General features: G+C 47.1%; 1 protein-coding gene across 1 annotated transcript in view; it reads left to right on the forward strand.

The window, feature by feature from the left end:
• PDHX (pyruvate dehydrogenase complex component X) overlaps positions 1-16,078 on the forward strand; it is a 120,040-nt gene extending 103,962 nt beyond the window's left edge. The window contains exons 10-11 of the mRNA XM_088459019.1: positions 13,731-13,795; positions 15,555-16,078. Of these exons, the coding sequence (XP_088315145.1) occupies positions 13,731-13,795; positions 15,555-15,819 (330 nt within the window). The 3' untranslated portion in view covers positions 15,820-16,078. The remainder of the gene's footprint in view (positions 1-13,730; positions 13,796-15,554) is intronic.
• Positions 16,079-16,999: the final 921 nt, after the last annotated feature.

Genomic DNA, 16,999 nt, shown 5'->3' on the forward strand with positions numbered 1-16,999 from the left:
CCTCAAATTAGTAATGTATGACTATTTTTAGAACGGAAACAAATTAAAAGTATTCATTTGTTGTACAGTGTAATATAAGATAATCCGTTTAGTGTTTCCACTGTCACACTGTCAGATTTCCTGGTTTCTACCGGTTCTGTTTTCTGATTTTTATTCCTGTATAAATTCCCTGTCAAATTTTGCACTTAAGATGCTGAGGTAAGTACATAGCGCTAACAAAACTAACTACAAACAGCGAAAATGATAAACTGAAAAAGTAATTTTATCAGGGCCGGAACAACAGGAAATAAATCCCCAAAATGGAAACGCTGAATCTGTTCTGTTGGAATTTGTGGAGGCACTGAGGCACAGAGTCCCTGATAGGCTGCATTGCCAGGAATCCTGTGCTACCTCAGTGAGGTCATTTCCTAGGGAACTGATAGGTTATAAGCTCAGGGCTGGTGCTACCCACAAAATGGCTGCTTCCATCATGTGTTGGGGACGTGTAGACTTCAACTGGGAAATGTCTATAAAAATTTTTTTGATTCTTCACTTTTTCCTTCTGTATGATGACAATCGGACAGATACGTCCGTGAACTCAGGGAAGAGAGGGTGAAGGAAGATTAAGAAGCACAGCCCTTTTGTATTTATTGCACAGGCTCAAAATGGCTGCTGCCTGGCATGCAGTAATGATCACTTGTAGCCGCTCTAACTACGGAGTCTGTAAAGTGGGACCCTGCACCACAATAGGGGGAGACTTTCAGTTACATACAATCCTTGTATCTTAATGTAACTGGATTTGACAGGACTTTGCCTACAGGTCCAATATTTTTACTAGTTTTCCCGCCCAGTGGGAAGTAAGGTAATATCCGCCCCACGTCTGACGCTGCATTAAGCCAAGATTACCGCTGCTAAATGAGGAAGAGTCGTTTCCACCACAAATCACTTCCTTATATGTTAACATCACTTATGTCCAGTTCATAAAATATTACATCGTAGATATGTGATTTTATAGAAATGTAAGTTTTATGTCTCCCTCTCCTAAACCGTCATCTCTAATTACGTTGTACTGATCAGAGGGGCCTGTTTTGTCCTTTTTTCCTATTCCCACAGCCCCCTCCTCACACCGTACATTAATTTTCCTGCAATACCCCCTCCGTGATGTCACCATCTCTCCCCTGCGTTATATGATCACACGCCCAGCAATGTGTCACCATCTCTGTCCGTCACCCCTGGATAAATCATCGGACCTCTTCCCCTTTTCTATACTCTGGGCTGGAGATGACAGGAGCCTAAATTTAAACCAGACAGTGACTCTGACTCTGATGGGGGAAGTACTTTTATAGGAATGCTCTGCCAGACTCTCAGCTCATACAGAGGATTAGGCTTGCTGGACACTGTAGTTCCCCTGTATTTTGTAGCGCTTCAGTTTTTCTATCTCAGAGCTGCACTGTGTGCAGTACTATTAGGGAAATTAAACTGGTACACAGGAAAGCCATGCTGTAACCCCTAGCAACCAGACAGACTGCCCCTGTCATTTAATTGTATTAGGAAAACTGTTCATTGGTTGCTGTATAATTTGTGGATGGTGCCGAGAGCTGTGTAATGTACAGGGTGGTTGTACTGAGCGCTGTGTAATGTATAGGGTGGTTGTACTGAGCGCTGTGTAATGTATCGGGTGGTTGTACTGAGCGCTGTGTAATGTATAGGGTGGTTATACTGAGCGCTGTGTAATGTATAGGGTGGTTGTACTGAGCGCTGTGTAATGTATAGGGTGGTTGTACTGAGAGCTGTGTAATGTACAGGGTGGTTGTACTGAGAGCTGTGTAATGTACAGGGTGGTTGTACTGAGCGCTGTGTAATGTATAGGGTGGTTGTACTGAGAGCTGTGTAATGTATCGGGTGGCTGTACTGAGAGCTGTGTAATGTATAGGGTGGTTGTACTGAGAGCTGTGTAATGTATAGGGTGGTTATACTGAGCGCTGTGTAATGTATCGGGTGGTTGTACTGAGCGCTGTGTAATGTATCGGGTGGTTGTACTGAGCGCTGTGTAATGTATCGGGTGGTTGTACTGAGCGCTGTGTAATGTATAGGGTGGTTGTACTGAGCGCTGTGTAATGTATAGGGTGGTTATACTGAGCGCTGTGTAATGTATAGGGTGGTTGTACTGAGCGCTGTGTAATGTTATAGGGTGGTTGTACTGAGCGCTGTGTAATGTATAGGGTGGTTGTACTGAGAGCTGTGTAATGTATCGGGTGGCTGTACTGAGAGCTGTGTAATGTATAGGGTGGTTGTACTGAGCGCTGTGTAATGTATCGGGTGGTTGTACTGAGCGCTGTGTAATGTATAGGGTGGTTGTACTGAGAGCTGTGTAATGTATAGGGTGGTTGTTCTGAGAGCTGTGTAATGTATAGGGTGGTTGTACTGAGAGCTGTGTAATGTATAGGGTGGTTATACTGAGAGCTGTGTAATGTATAGGGTGGTTGTACTAAGCGCTGTGTAATGTACAGGGTGGTTGTACTGAGCGCTGTGTAATGTACAGGGTGGCTGTACTGAGAGCTGTGTAATGTATCGGGTGGTTGTACTGAGAGCTGTGTAATGTATCGGGTGGCTGTACTGAGAGCTGTGTAATGTATCGGGTGGCTGTACTGAGAGCTGTGTAATGTACAGGGTGGTTGTACTTGGAGCTGTGTAATGTTATAGGGTGGTTGTACTAAGCGCTGTGTAATGTATAGGGTGGTTGTACTGAGAGCTGTGTAATGTATAGGGTGGTTGTACTGAGCGCTGTGTAATGTATAGGGTGGTTGTACTGAGCGCTGTGTAATGTATAGGGTGGTTGTACTGAGCGCTGTGTAATGTATAGGGTGGTTGTACTGAGAGCTGTGTAATGTACAGGGTGGTTGTACTGAGAGCTGTGTAATGTATAGGGTGGTTGTACTGAGCGCTGTGTAATGTAGCGGGTGGTTGTACTGAGCGCTGTGTAATGTACAGGGTGGTTGTACTGAGAGCTGTGTAATGTATAGGGTGGTTGTACTGAGAGCTGTGTAATGTATAGGGTGGTTGTACTGAGAGCTGTGTAATGTATAGGGTGGTTGTACTGAGCACTGTGTAATGTACAGGGTGGTTGTACTGAGCGCTGTGTAATGTATAGGGTGGTTATACTGAGCGCTGTGTAATGTACAGGGTGGTTGTACTGAGCGCTGTGTAATGTATAGGGTGGTTGTACTGAGCGCTGTGTAATGTATAGGGTGGTTGTACTGAGCGCTGTGTAATGTATAGGGTGGTTGTACTGAGAGCTGTGTAATGTACAGGGTGGTTGTACTGAGAGCTGTGTAATGTATAGGGTGGTTGTACTGAGCGCTGTGTAATGTACAGAGTGGTTGTACTGAGCGCTGTGTAATGTATAGGGTGGTTGTACTGAGCGCTGTGTAATGTATAGGGTGGTTGTACTGAGCGCTGTGTAATGTATAGGGTGGTTGTACTGAGCGCTGTGTAATGTATAGGGTGGTTGTACTGAGAGCTGTGTAATGTATCGGGTGGTTGTACTGAGCGCTGTGTAATGTATCGGGTGGTTGTACTGAGAGCTGTGTAATGTATAAGGTGGTTGTACTGAGAACTGTGTAATGTATAGGGTGGTTGTACTGAGAGCTGTGTAATGTACAGGGTGGTTGTACTGAGAGCTGTGTAATGTATAGGGTGGTTGTACTGAGCGCTGTGTAATGTAGCGGGTGGCTGTACTGAGCGCTGTGTAATGTACAGGGTGGTTGTACTGAGAGCTGTGTAATGTATAGGGTGGTTGTACTGAGAGCTGTGTAATGTATAGGGTGGTTGTACTGAGAGCTGTGTAATGTATAGGGTGGTTGTACTGAGCACTGTGTAATGTACAGGGTGGTTGTACTGAGCGCTGTGTAATGTATCGGGTGGTTGTACTGAGCGCTGTGTAATGTACAGGGTGGTTGTACTGAGCGCTGTGTAATGTATAGGGTGGTTGTACTGAGCGCTGTGTAATGTATAGGGTGGTTGTACTGAGCGCTGTGTAATGTATAGGGTGGTTGTACTGAGAGCTGTGTAATGTACAGGGTGGTTGTACTGAGAGCTGTGTAATGTATAGGGTGGTTGTACTGAGTGCTGTGTAATGTAGCGGGTGGTTGTACTGAGCGCTGTGTAATGTACAGGGTGGTTGTACTGAGCGCTGTGTAATGTACAGGGTGGTTGTACTGAGCGCTGTGTAATGTATCGGGTGGTTGTACTGAGCGCTGTGTAATGTACAGGGTGGTTGTACTGAGCGCTGTGTAATGTATAGGGTGGTTGTACTGAGCGCTGTGTAATGTATAGGGTGGTTGTACTGAGCGCTGTGTAATGTATAGGGTGGTTGTACTGAGCGCTGTGTAATGTATAGGGTGGTTGTACTGAGAGCTGTGTAATGTATCGGGTGGTTGTACTGAGCGCTGTGTAATGTATAGTGGGTGTACTGAGAGCTGTGTAATGTATAAGGTGGTTGTACTGAGAACTGTGTAATGTATAGGGTGGTTGTACTGAGCGCTGCGTAATGTATAGGGTGGTTGTACTGAGAGCTGTGTAATGTATAGGGTGGTTGTACTGAGAGCTGTGTAATGTATAGGGTGGTTGTACTGAGAGCTGTGTAATGTATAGGGTGGTTGTACTGAGAGCTGTGTAATGTATAGGGTGGTTGTACTGAGAGCTGTGTAATGTATAGGGTGGTTGTACTGAGAGCTGTGTAATGTATCGGGTGGTTGTACTGAGAACAGTGTAATGTATCGGGTGGTTGTACTGAGAGCTGTGTAATGTACAGGGTGGTTGTACTGAGCGCTGTGTAATGTATAGGGTGGTTGTACTGAGCGCTGTGTAATGTATAGGGTGGTTGTGTGCATCATAGCAGTGATAATAATAACCCATGATGTAACAGTACAGTGTGCTTGGAAGTCACTGACGGGCGCTTGTGTAACTGTGGTGAGCTCTATAACGTGCGAGCCGCGCCCTCACCTGCAGGAGGGTGCGTCTCTAGCGGTGACTGTGTACTTTTCTCCTGAAATGGGCGTTATCCCTGATGCCATGCCAGGGCATGTTCCAACAGCGTGTGCTGCTTTCTGCCTTCCTCCATCCACCCACACCCCACCGCAGACTCGCTCCGGTCCAGCCGCGCCGCTCCTATCTCTTCCCTGATGTCATCTATCCCACTGAGTATCTCTTACCCTGTGCGCTGTGCTCTATATGCGCGCGTTGGCGCTGTGGAATAATGCGGCTGTTACTGAGTTGTCCAATGCGCAGCCAATTTCAGTAATACTGAGGCGCTCACTTGCGGCGATGCAGTTCCGTCTCTGTGCGTATTTAGACCCACCATCTGTGCACCATGGCAGGCCCGGCCGCGTTTGCTAAGCCATCGCCTGCTACCTCCCAGAATCATCTACCGAGTTCCACAGACCGTGCATCCAATTCTCTGCTGCATATCTGAGCGCTAGCAATCAGGACGCGCATGCTGTGCGACTTGGACGCATGTGCAGAATTAAAACATCGGCCAACTGCTTGCGGCATTGACACGGCGTGCCCAGTATGTCCACCAGTCCTCTATACACGGCAGCCATTTTATAGAGCTCCATAAACCGTCTTGAGAATGCAAGCATTCAGGGGCATGAGGGTGCCGGCGTTACCGGGGCATGAGGGTGCCGGCATTACCAGGGCATGAGGGTGCCACGCAACGTATATGAATGCAGCCAGCAAGTTACTAGGGTCCAATAACGGAATCTATTATTTTTATTTATTTCTTTTTTCAAAATTTAGGCACAAAACACAACAGACAGTTTAGGGGGAGATGTATCGCACCATCTGAGGAGGACTTGTCAACGTTTCCCCTCTAGCAATCAATCTGCATCAAACTTATTTTTATTAAATGTACATAATAGATAGGTAGAAGCTGATACTGTATGGGGAGCTTCTCCTCTTGTCAACTGTAGAAGGTTTGATCCATCTCCCCCTGTGCGCTATATACAGTACGTTGCTGTTATCCGTCATTGGTGTTACCGTTAGACCATTATGGGATGTACAGTACAAAACAGGTGGAACGCTGAATTCCCGTCATACAATACAATGCACATTTCTGTTATATAGATTGCAAGCTCTTGAGCAAGGCCTCTTTGTTAATACCCAGTTGATACCTCTTTGTCTGTTAATGCACAATTCTTGGCTACAAACTGTAATTAAAAAAACTGGGTACTAACTTAATAGCCAGTTTTTGTTTGTTTTTTTTACAGTTTGTACCCAAGCGTTGTGCACTGTGAAATGACCGACTTACATCTTACAGTGTCAACAATCCTTGGAATAGTCCCAAAGGTGAAATAGCTCCTATTGCTGCTGTCATGTGTCTCTAAGCACTAGCAGTGCCCTTTTTAGGATGTAATAGAAGTGTACAGAAGTTTACTTTCTTAATGTTGTTTCAGTCGCGCCAACTGGTCCCTCTCAGCACGCCAAGTCCCGGACAACTCGGCTGTGCTGAGTAATGTGATATGTGACACCTGTATATCTGTGTGCTCCTGAGTCTGTATATGGGAGACTGCGCTGAGTAATGTGATATGTGACACCTGTATATCTGTGTGCTCCTGAGTCTGTATATGGGAGACTGCGCTGAGTAATGTGATATGTGACACCTGTATATCTGTGTGCTCCTGAGTCTGTATATGGGAGACTGTGCTGAGTAATGTGATATGTGACACCTGTATATCTGTGTGCTCCTGAGTCTGTATATGGGAGACTGCGCTGAGTAATGTGATATGTGACACCTGTATATCTGTGTGCTCCTGAGTCTGTATATGGGAGACTGCGCTGAGTAATGTGATATGTGACACCTGTACATCTGTGTGCTCCTGAGTCTGTATATGGAAGACTGTGCTGAGTAATGTGATATGTGACACCTGTACATCTGTGTGCTTCTGAGTCTGTATATAGGAGACTGTGCTGAGTAATATGATATGTGACACCTGTATATCTGTGTGCTTCTGAGTCTGTATATAGGAGACTGCGCTGAGTAATATGATATGTGACACCTGTATATCTGTGTGCTCCTGAGTCTGTATATGGGAGACTGCGCTGTGTAATGTGATATGTGACACCTGTATATCTGTGTGCTCCTGAGTCTGTATATGAGAGACTGCGCTGAGTAATGTGATATGTGACACCTGTATACCTGTGTGCTCCTGAGTCTGTATATGGGAGACTGTGCTGAGTAATGTGATATGTGACACCTGTATATCTGTGTGCTTCTGAGTCTGTATATAGGAGACTGCGCTGAGTAATGTGATATGTGACACCTGTATATCTGTGTGCTCCTGAGTCTGTATATGGGAGACTGCGCTGAGTAATGTGATATGTGACATCTGTATACCTGTGTGCTCCTGAGTCTGTATATGGGAGACTGTGCTGAGTAATGTGATATGTGACACCTGTATATCTGTGTGCTTCTGAGTCTGTATATAGGAGACTGCGCTGAGTAATGTGATATGTGACACCTGTATATCTGTGTGCTCCTGAGTCTGTATATGGGAGACTGCGCTGAGTAATGTGATATGTGACACCTGTATATCTGTGTGCTCCTGAGTCTGTATATGGGAGACTGAGCTGAGTAAAGTGATATGTGACACCTGTATATCTGTGTGCTCCTGAGTCTATATATGGGAGACTGCGCTGAGTAATGTGATATGTGACACCTGTATATCTGTGTGCCCTATGAGTCTGTATATGGGAGACTGCGCTGTGTAATGTGATATGTGACACCTGTATATCTGTGTGCTCCTGAGTCTGTATATAGGAGACTGCGCTGAGTAATGTGATATGTGACACCTGTATATCTGTGTGCTCCTGAGTCTGTATATAGGAGACTGCTGAGTAATGTGATGTGTGACACCTGTATATCTATGTGCTCCTGAGTCTGTATATGGGAGACTGCGCTGAGTAATGTGATATGTGACACCTGTATATCTGTGTGCTCCTGAGTCTGTATATGGAGACTGTGCTGAGTAATGTGATATGTGACACCTGTATATCTGTGTGCTCCTGAGTCTGTATATGGGAGACTGCGCTGAGTAATGTGATATGTGACACCTGTATATCTGTGTGCTCCTGAGTCTGTATATGGGAGACTGCTGAGTAATGTGATGTGTGACACCTGTATATCTATGTGCTCCTGAGTCTGTATATGGGAGACTGCGCTGAGTAATGTGATATGTGACACCTGTATATCTGTGTGCTCCTGAGTCTGTATATGGAGACTGTGCTGAGTAATGTGATATGTGACACCTGTATATCTGTGTGCTCCTGAGTCTGTATATGGGAGACTGTGCTGAGTAATGTGATATGTGACACCTGTATATCTGTGCTCCTGAGTCTGTATATGGAGACTGCGCTGAGTAATGTGATATGTGACACCTGTATGTCTGTGTGCTCCTGAGTCTGTATATGGGAGACTGTGCTGAGTAATGTGATATGTGACACCTGTATATCTGTGTGCTCCTGAGTCTGTATATGGAGACTGCGCTGAGTAATGTGATATGTGTCACCTGTATATCTGTGTGCTCCTGAGTCTGTATATGGGAGACTGCGCTGAGTAATGTGATATGTGACACCTGTATATCTGTGTGCTCCTGAGTCTGTATATGGAGACTGCGCTGAGTAATGTGATATGTGACACCTGTATATCTGTGTGCTCCTGAGTCTGTATATGGGAGATTGCGCTGAGTAATGTGATATGTGACACCTGTATATCTGTGTGCTCCTGAGTCCAGAGGGTGGTGTAACTGCAGCAGAGATGTGTAAGGACATTTCTGTAGTCCGCTCATTTTTAAACTTTGGGTTTTCCAATATAGAAAAAGTAACCTTTAAAAAAACCTCTCTAAAGTCTAGTAGAACCCTACTTTTTGAAAGTGAATCTTAAAAAAAAAAAAAGATTAAAAAAAAAAGAATGTATCAGTTCTTGCAGAAACAACTTGTGACTTATCAAGTCACAGCTCCAGCCCATCGGCACAATGAATTCTCCATTGTCCAAGACCCGTTTTGGGTGATAAATTGAATAAGCATCCTCTTACTTGGCTCTGTTTCCAGGGGACGACTATGAAAGACCCCCTTGTGTTTGCAGCAGCGAGCCTCCTCCCTCCCCGGACACTCCTGACCTAATTATAGGATGGGTTTGTATTGGGAGTGGTGGGAGGAATCCCTGTAAAGTGATATATTTCTGGGGCACGTGGTTGATCCAGCACTTTCACCAACTCTGTGTGATTAAAGATATAAGATTAGTCAGTCATCAGTTAGAAGCATGACTGGAATGAGCGCCAGCTATGGCATGACCATTATCCGCTTTAATACGTGGTACACATTGTGATAAACATGATCATATTAGGTTTATAAAGGTAACGCAATACTCCGAGGACAGTATAGTGATACTACAGGTACTGAGAGCCAATGTCCAGCACCACAGTAACCGTGTTACTGTTATATTGTATTGGGAGCTAAAGCTTTTCCACCGTCGGATAGTTTATCTAGTTCTGCACGCCTTATTGCAACTTCAGCTACATTGCTCCTTGTTTTAGCACCAAAACACTAAGTGCCCAATTCAGCAAGGATCGCTGACGCATCGCGTAGACCGGTCTGCTGCGAAAGTACGCTCATATTTGCACTCGCACGAACAACATGCAGGCGCCCATGTCCCCTCTCGCACATCCGTAAAACCTTGCAATCCATCCAAAATATCGGTGCTGCGCGCACATTTACAGCAGCTCACTAACTCTCCTGTACGCAGTGAGCACTCAAACTGCATATGCCATCGTAGTGGCTAATTTATGCACGCCCCTGTAACGGCGTTCAAAAGCACTGGCACGCCTGCGTTTCTTCACCACCACCCCCAAACAGTACTTCCTGTCAATCACTCTGCGATGGGTCTGCGTAGTCACTGAAGTGGGGCATTCACGCACTACGATGCATGCGCTGTACGCAACGATCGTACGCAATCTCCTCAACGATCCTTGCTGAACCAGGCCCTAAATAAACGCACGTACCAGTCAATGAGTGAAAAATCATCTGAAGGTTTAACTCTGCGTATGCCACAGCTGCCGAGCCTGTATGCTGAGGAAATCGTGACCCTGTCCTTGAGGAAAGCCACAATCTTTGCTATAAAGACCCTAAAGTGGCGAGGATGTTTTTCATTACGATGGTGACGGTCAGGCACCACATCGCTGCTCAGAGCACACCCAGCGTTTCTTAGTGTGTCTGTATAAAAACATTCACCACAGCTGTTAATGTAGCCCAGTCCCTGAATTATTGGAAATACAATACGCAAGTGATAGTTATCTATGTATCAGCTGGTGTATGTACTGGGCGTGCAATTGGCGAGATCCAATGACCTCAAATCCGTTTTCATTAGGAAAAGTGTATTACTGCCTGGTGCATCTATGTGGTCACAGGACTACTCTGACTTGTAATAATGTTATAATTTACAGCAGGTGACGCATTATCCCGTTATGTATAACCGCACCAGTTTCCAGGAGTGACCTCCAGCCTGACCACTCCAGCAATTACAATGCCCCTTTGCCTGCAGAGAATGAAGCATAAGGAAGAGGAATTGGGTACTAATCTATGCTGCCGAGCAGGAGTTTATATACAGACCAAACAAACTTCCTACAGTGTTTATTCAACACATGGGCTTCGAGAATATGCTGGTAGTCACCCAAGAATGGAAATATTAGTGTTGATCTTTAGCAGCAAATTTGAAACACTGAAACAACTGTATATTATTAATAACGCCGCGCCCTAATGGTAACACAAATAAAGAAAAAACAGGCGACAACTCCCCAAAATCTGTCAAGGCATTCCGCACCCTGTGAGCGAGAACAGTATGGGCAGGAAAACAGGAGCACAGGGCATGTGTAATTGTAAATGGGCAGGAGCAAGGCAGGAGCACAGGGCAGAGGTGAGTGTGAGAGGGAAGACGGGGAGCAGGAGCACAGGGCAGAGGTGAGTGAGAGGGAAGACTGGTAGCTGGAGCACAGGGCAGAGGTGAGTGTGAGAGGGTAGATGGGACACAGAAGCACAGGGCAGAGGTGAGTGTGAGAGGGAAGACTGGTAGCTGGAGCACAGGGCAGAGGTGAGTGTGAGAGGGAAGACGGGGAGCAGGAGCATGGGGCAGAGGTGAGTGTGAGAGGGAAGACGGGGAGCAGGAGCAAGGGGCAGAGGTGAGTGTGAGAGGGAAGACGGGGAGCAGGAGCAAGGGGCAGAGGTGAGTGTGAGAGGGAAGACGGGGAGCAGGAGCACAGGGCAGAGGTGAGTGTGAGAGGGTAGACGGGAGCAGGAGCACGGGGCAGAGGTGAGTGTGAGAGGGTAGACGGGGAGCAGGAGCACAGGGCAGAGGTGAGTGTGAGAGGGAAGACGGGGAGCAGGAGCACAGGGCAGAGGTGAGTGTGAGAGGGAAGACGGGGAGCAGGAGCACAGGGCAGAGGTGAGTGTGAGGGTAGACGGGGAGCAGGAGCACAGGGCAGAGGTGAGTGTGAGAGGGTAGATGGGACACAGAAGCACAGGGCAGAGGTGAATGTGAGAGGGTAGACGGGGAGCAGGAGCACAGGGCAGAGGTGAGTGTGAGAGGGAAGACGGGGAGCAGGAGCACAGGGCAGAGGTGAGTGTGAGAGGGTAGACGGGGAGCAGGAGCACAGGGCAGAGGTGAGTGTGAGAGGGTAGACGGGGAGCAGGAGCACGGGGCAGAGGTGAGTGTGAGAGGGTAGATGGGACGCAGAAGCACTGGGCAGAGGTGAGTGTGAGAGGGAAGACGGGGGGCAGGAGCACAGGGCAGAGGTGAGTGTGAGAGGGAAGACGGGGGCAGGAGCACGGGGCAGAGGTGAGTGTGAGAGGGAAGACGGGGAGCAGGAGCACGGGGCAGAGGTGAGTGTGAGAGGGTAGACGGGGAGCAGGAGCACAGGGCAGAGGTGAGTGTGAGAGGGTAGACGGGGAGCAGGAGCACAGGGCAGAGGTGAGTGTGAGAGGGTAGATGGGACACAGAAGCACAGGGCAGAGGTGAGTGTGAGAGGGTAGACGGGGGGCAGGAGCACAGGGCAGAGGTGAGTGTGAGAGGGTAGATGGGACGCAGAAGCACAGGGCAGAGGTGAGTGTGAGAGGGTAGACGGGGGGCAGGAGCACTGGGCAGAGGTGAGTGAGAGGGTAGATGGGTCACAGAAGCACAGGGCAGAGGTGAGTGTGAGAGGGTAGACGGGGGGCAGGAGCACAGGGCAGAGGTGAGTGTGAGAGGGTAGACGGGGAGCAGGAGCACAGGGCAGAGGTGAGTGTGAGAGGGTAGATGGGACACAGAAGCACAGGGCAGAGGTGAGTGTGAGAGGGTAGACGGGGAGCAGGAGCACAGGGCAGAGGTGAGTGTGAGAGGGTAGACGGGGGGCAGGAGCACAGGGCAGAGGTGAGTGTGAGAGGGTAGATGGGACACAGAAGCACAGGTCAGAGGTGAGTGTGAGAGGGTAGACGGGGGGCAGGAGCACTGGGCAGAGATGAGTGTGAGAGGGTAGATGGGACAAAGAAGCACAGGGCAGAGGTGAGTGTGAGAGGGTAGACGGGGAGCAGGAGCACAGGGCAGAGGTGAGTGTGAGAGGGAAGACGGGGAGCAGGAGCACAGGGCAGAGGTGAGTGTGAGAGGGTAGACGGGGAGCAGGAGCACAGGGCAGAGGTGAGTGTGAGAGGGTAGATGGGGAGCAGGAGCACGGGGCAGAGGTGAGTGTGAGAGGGAAGACGGGGGGCAGGAGCATCGGGCAGAGGTGAGTGTGAGAGGGTAGATGGGACACAGAAGCATCGGGCATATGTGACTGTTTTCTGCTCACAATGAGATCCAGCACAGTCGCCCCAGTATCAATACACGGAGACAGACAAACCCTTTTTAAACACTTAAACGTTGCAGCGTTTACACAGGAAAATACGGTATTTCTACTCTCACGATATTCCTCCAGGCAGCCAGTGACCCCTGAGGTCCTGCAAAAACTTCATCTGACACCATTACATACGGTTAAGCACTCAGGATGTGGGGGAGGGGACACGATGTACAAAGGGGGAGCATCTTCCATGTGATTGACACTCAGATGGTGGATACGGCGGGCGCGGTAGAGCTGCATTCTCACATCTGGCGTTCCATGTAGTCATGCAGAAGGAAGCCGCTGTGATAAGTGCAGCTGCTGAGAGGTGGGGACCCTGACGGCAGGGGAGCTGTTAGCAGCATGATCTCCACGCTCTGATGTTAGCAGCAGTCGCAGCGCCATGTGTAACAGATGTTGCAGCCTGACTGCGTCCCCAAAGCACAGAGCTCAGTCTGCGAAAGCGCCAGCAGCTGACATCCCCCTCTCATTATCTGCATCGTCCGACTAGGCTCTATAAATAGCCGCAGCGATGACACCTGGCTCCCTACTGGTGCACCATTGTAACTATAGCCTCTGTCTTCTTATATTTTAGCATTGGAGTTGGGGGTCGAGATCCCCGATATCTTTCATCAAAAGTTTTGCACATTTGAATTTAACAGAGAGGGTAATATTGAATCTATAGCTGAGGGAGGTAACCTTTTTGGCTTTTCAACGGCTGTGGAACTACAAGTCCCTGCAAGCCCTGCCATAGGATCCCCCAACTGCAGGGATCCACAGCCTGCCCAAGCCGCACAATATTTTGGAAACCTGAATAAATGTCACTGCACTGTATGTTTTCTCTCCTCCCAGGTTTTGGCCCAGAAAGCAAGGAATGGGAAACTCTTACCGGAAGAATATCAGGGAGGATCCTTCAGGTATAACCAGTATCTCACCTACACATGTGTAGTAAATTGCGCTAGTCGCTCACACGCAACGGAGGCAGATAATTAGTTTACCTGGAAAAAGTTCAACCCACAAATTCGCAGCCTACACTTTTCACCTGTGATAGAACAGAAATGTCGCAATCGGTAAGGAAAGTCCCATTCATAGGTAACAACATCCGGGAGAGTGAGGTGAAGTTCTGATTTGTGTGTAGTGTAGAACAGGAGTCTGCATAGCTCGTAGTAAGGGGGGGGAGGGGAGGGTGTTATAGGGGGTTAAATTACCAACAAGCACTTAAGCTGCCCACACACAGCGATATTTTACCCGATCTGGCCGATTCCGACACATTGGAACGACAGATCATGTAAAATATGGCCAAATCCTCAGTAAATCGTGAGTCCCCACTCACGATCACGATACGATGCGCGTCCCCACTGGTCGCACATCGCATCGTCAGATCTGCCGTGCAGTAGGGCAGATCTGACAGTCTAGGAGGCGATGCACTGTGACAGTCTGGATGCAGGAGAGATCGTATGAAGATTGGACACCAAATTGCGTGCTGAGGTGACGGGGAGAGTTTCCAGGGAAATCGTACACAAATCGTACATATCGGATGATCGTGTGCAGATCGCCATGTGTGTGGCCAGCATCAGTCAATTTTTTTTCTCTTTTCCCTTATTGGTGCAAACGGAACATACAGTATGTAGCAATGTCACTTTTGTGCAACCTACAAAAACTAGGACTCGCCTGTATCACGCAGGAGACTACATGCACATATAGGAGGAAAAATAAATAGTGGTTTGTAAATAGCCCATATTGCTGACAGATTTAGAGTTGGGAGGGGGGTGCATCCTAGTTTAACTGTAAATTGCAGTGTAAAATTAATTATCTGCATTCTAGATGGAAAAGCAGCCAGAATATTCTCTGTAATTGGGTGTCAATAACAGTATGGCAATAATACAAGGTGCCTAATTGGCTGCTGTGGTTTAGCGTAAATATTCTGATAATAAATGACCCTTATAGACTATATTTGAAGCTACATCTTCCTGAATTACATATCAATCAGCTGCATTGTTTTATGTTTTTCTTTGTGCATGTATGTGTGTGTGTGTGTGTGTGTGTATATATATATAGATTCTACACAGAAACAGAAGCACTCACGCACACATATATACAATGTGTTTATATATATATATATATATATATATATATGAAAAACAAAATGTGGATGACAAGCGCCTCATGGCGTATTATGATTTACCACAGAATACCCACACCATACGTGGCCAATATGCGTACCGTTAAGTGCTCATCCAATAGCTTATATGAACTGAACTGTTGTGGAGCCTTGAGGACCACATTTGGGAACCTCTATACTAAAGAGGAGCTAAAGTACCATCCTAAAGGTTCAGGCGTGATGTAAAGATCTCATATAAGCTATTGGATGAGCACTTAACGGTACACATATTGGCCACGTATGGTGTGGGTATTCCGTGGTAAAACATAATACGCTATGAGGCGCTTGTCTTCCACATTTTGTTTTTCATAATACTCCGGGACCACACAACGAGGATCCATTTGGGAGGACCTGAGTTGCCACTGGGAGACCAGAACCATAGCTGAATATTTCTTTGAACTGTTTTGAAAATGATAGAAACGTCTGATAGGTCAAGCGCTGGGATTAGTACTTTTTTATCATATATATAATTTTATTTTATTTCGGATTTCTTTTGATCCATCCCCACTACACAGCATCTCTAACCTTGGCATGTTCGGGATCACTGGGTTCAGTGCCGTGATAAACCCTCCGCAGTCCTGTATCCTGGCCGTGGGACGGTCCCGGACGGAGCTGGCCGTGGCTGCAGATGAAGAGGGTAACCCACAGGTCTGCCAGAAGCAGTTGCTGAATGTTACCTTGTCCAGTGACGGGCGACTGGTCAATGATGAACTGGCATCGATGTTCCTGGATCGCTTCCGAACCAACCTAGAAAACCCAATTAGTTGTGCCCTAGTGTGAGTTCTTGTGCTCAGTTTTATTAATGGAACACGGTTACATTAGACGCAGCATATGCTGATGACCGCAAATGAACAAATATTATGCAGGATGGATTAATAAAGCCAACTAACTTATTTAAAACGAGGGTGTGACGCGCTCCTTTCTTTCACCTACTTTCCAGTACACACACACGTATTTACAGTATTGTTTAATAGTACTTACAGTAGCCAATCAGAAGTTTACTTTCATTAGTCGTAGTTTGCATTGTGCCAATCAAAGCTAGTTTCTGTTCAGCAGATCTGCGATACAGCACACTTGTGTCAGATTATTATAATTGTTAGTGATATGTGGGTGTAAGTAAATTACTGTGATGAATGGCTGTCTTTATGGCCAGGGACAGATTAATAGTCATGATTATGTAGGATTTACGTGGTAACCGTAACTAAGCACAATTAAGGGCGTTTCTAAAAACTGTTGCCCAAGAATAGATTGACGTGTCCCGTAGTAACTAGGCTATAATTTATATGCTCATAGTAGTACTTACAAAAAAATTAAATCAGACATCTGTTCCCTGAGCTCTAGTTTCCACAAATGTCACCACTAACGTGTACTGGAGAGCAGTAGCGTTTGGCTGCTATACGGTGGTCCGCCATTTTGTATGCTCCCCGAGGTCCCTGAAAGTAAGTGTCTGGCTGAATATGCCCCCTGCATCACTATGTACCATGTGGTGTCACTATGTCTAGGTCTGGTTCATTCTCGAATTAGTGCTGTGTTTTTCTATCTGCTGTTTTAAATATAATTTCACAATCAAATATGTAAAAATATAAGCTTTGTTCCATATACAGATTCATTTCTTTCTTGTATCAGTTTGATTGTAGCCTGACACCTTTACTCTGTGCTGCTGGGGACCCTGCCCCTCACTATATATAACTCTCAGTCTGTGGCTTCCTGCTGCCTCCATTTCCCTCCTCACATCGTGGCACTGCCCCTGTCACATGCAGCCCTGTCCTCACTAACACATCACTCATCTCCTGATACACTCTGTGCTGCTGGGGGACCCTGCTCCTCACACTATATAACTCTGTGACTTCCTGCTGCCTCCATTCCCCTCACATCATGTCACTGCCCCTGTCACATGCAGCCCTGTCCTCACTAACACATCACTCATCTCCTGATATACTCTGTGCTGCTGGGGACCCTG

The sequence above is a fragment of the Taudactylus pleione genome, unplaced genomic scaffold, assembly GCF_031769625.1.
Source record: "Taudactylus pleione unplaced genomic scaffold, aTauple2 ptg000887l, whole genome shotgun sequence".
Lineage (NCBI taxonomy): Eukaryota > Metazoa > Chordata > Amphibia > Anura > Myobatrachidae > Taudactylus > Taudactylus pleione.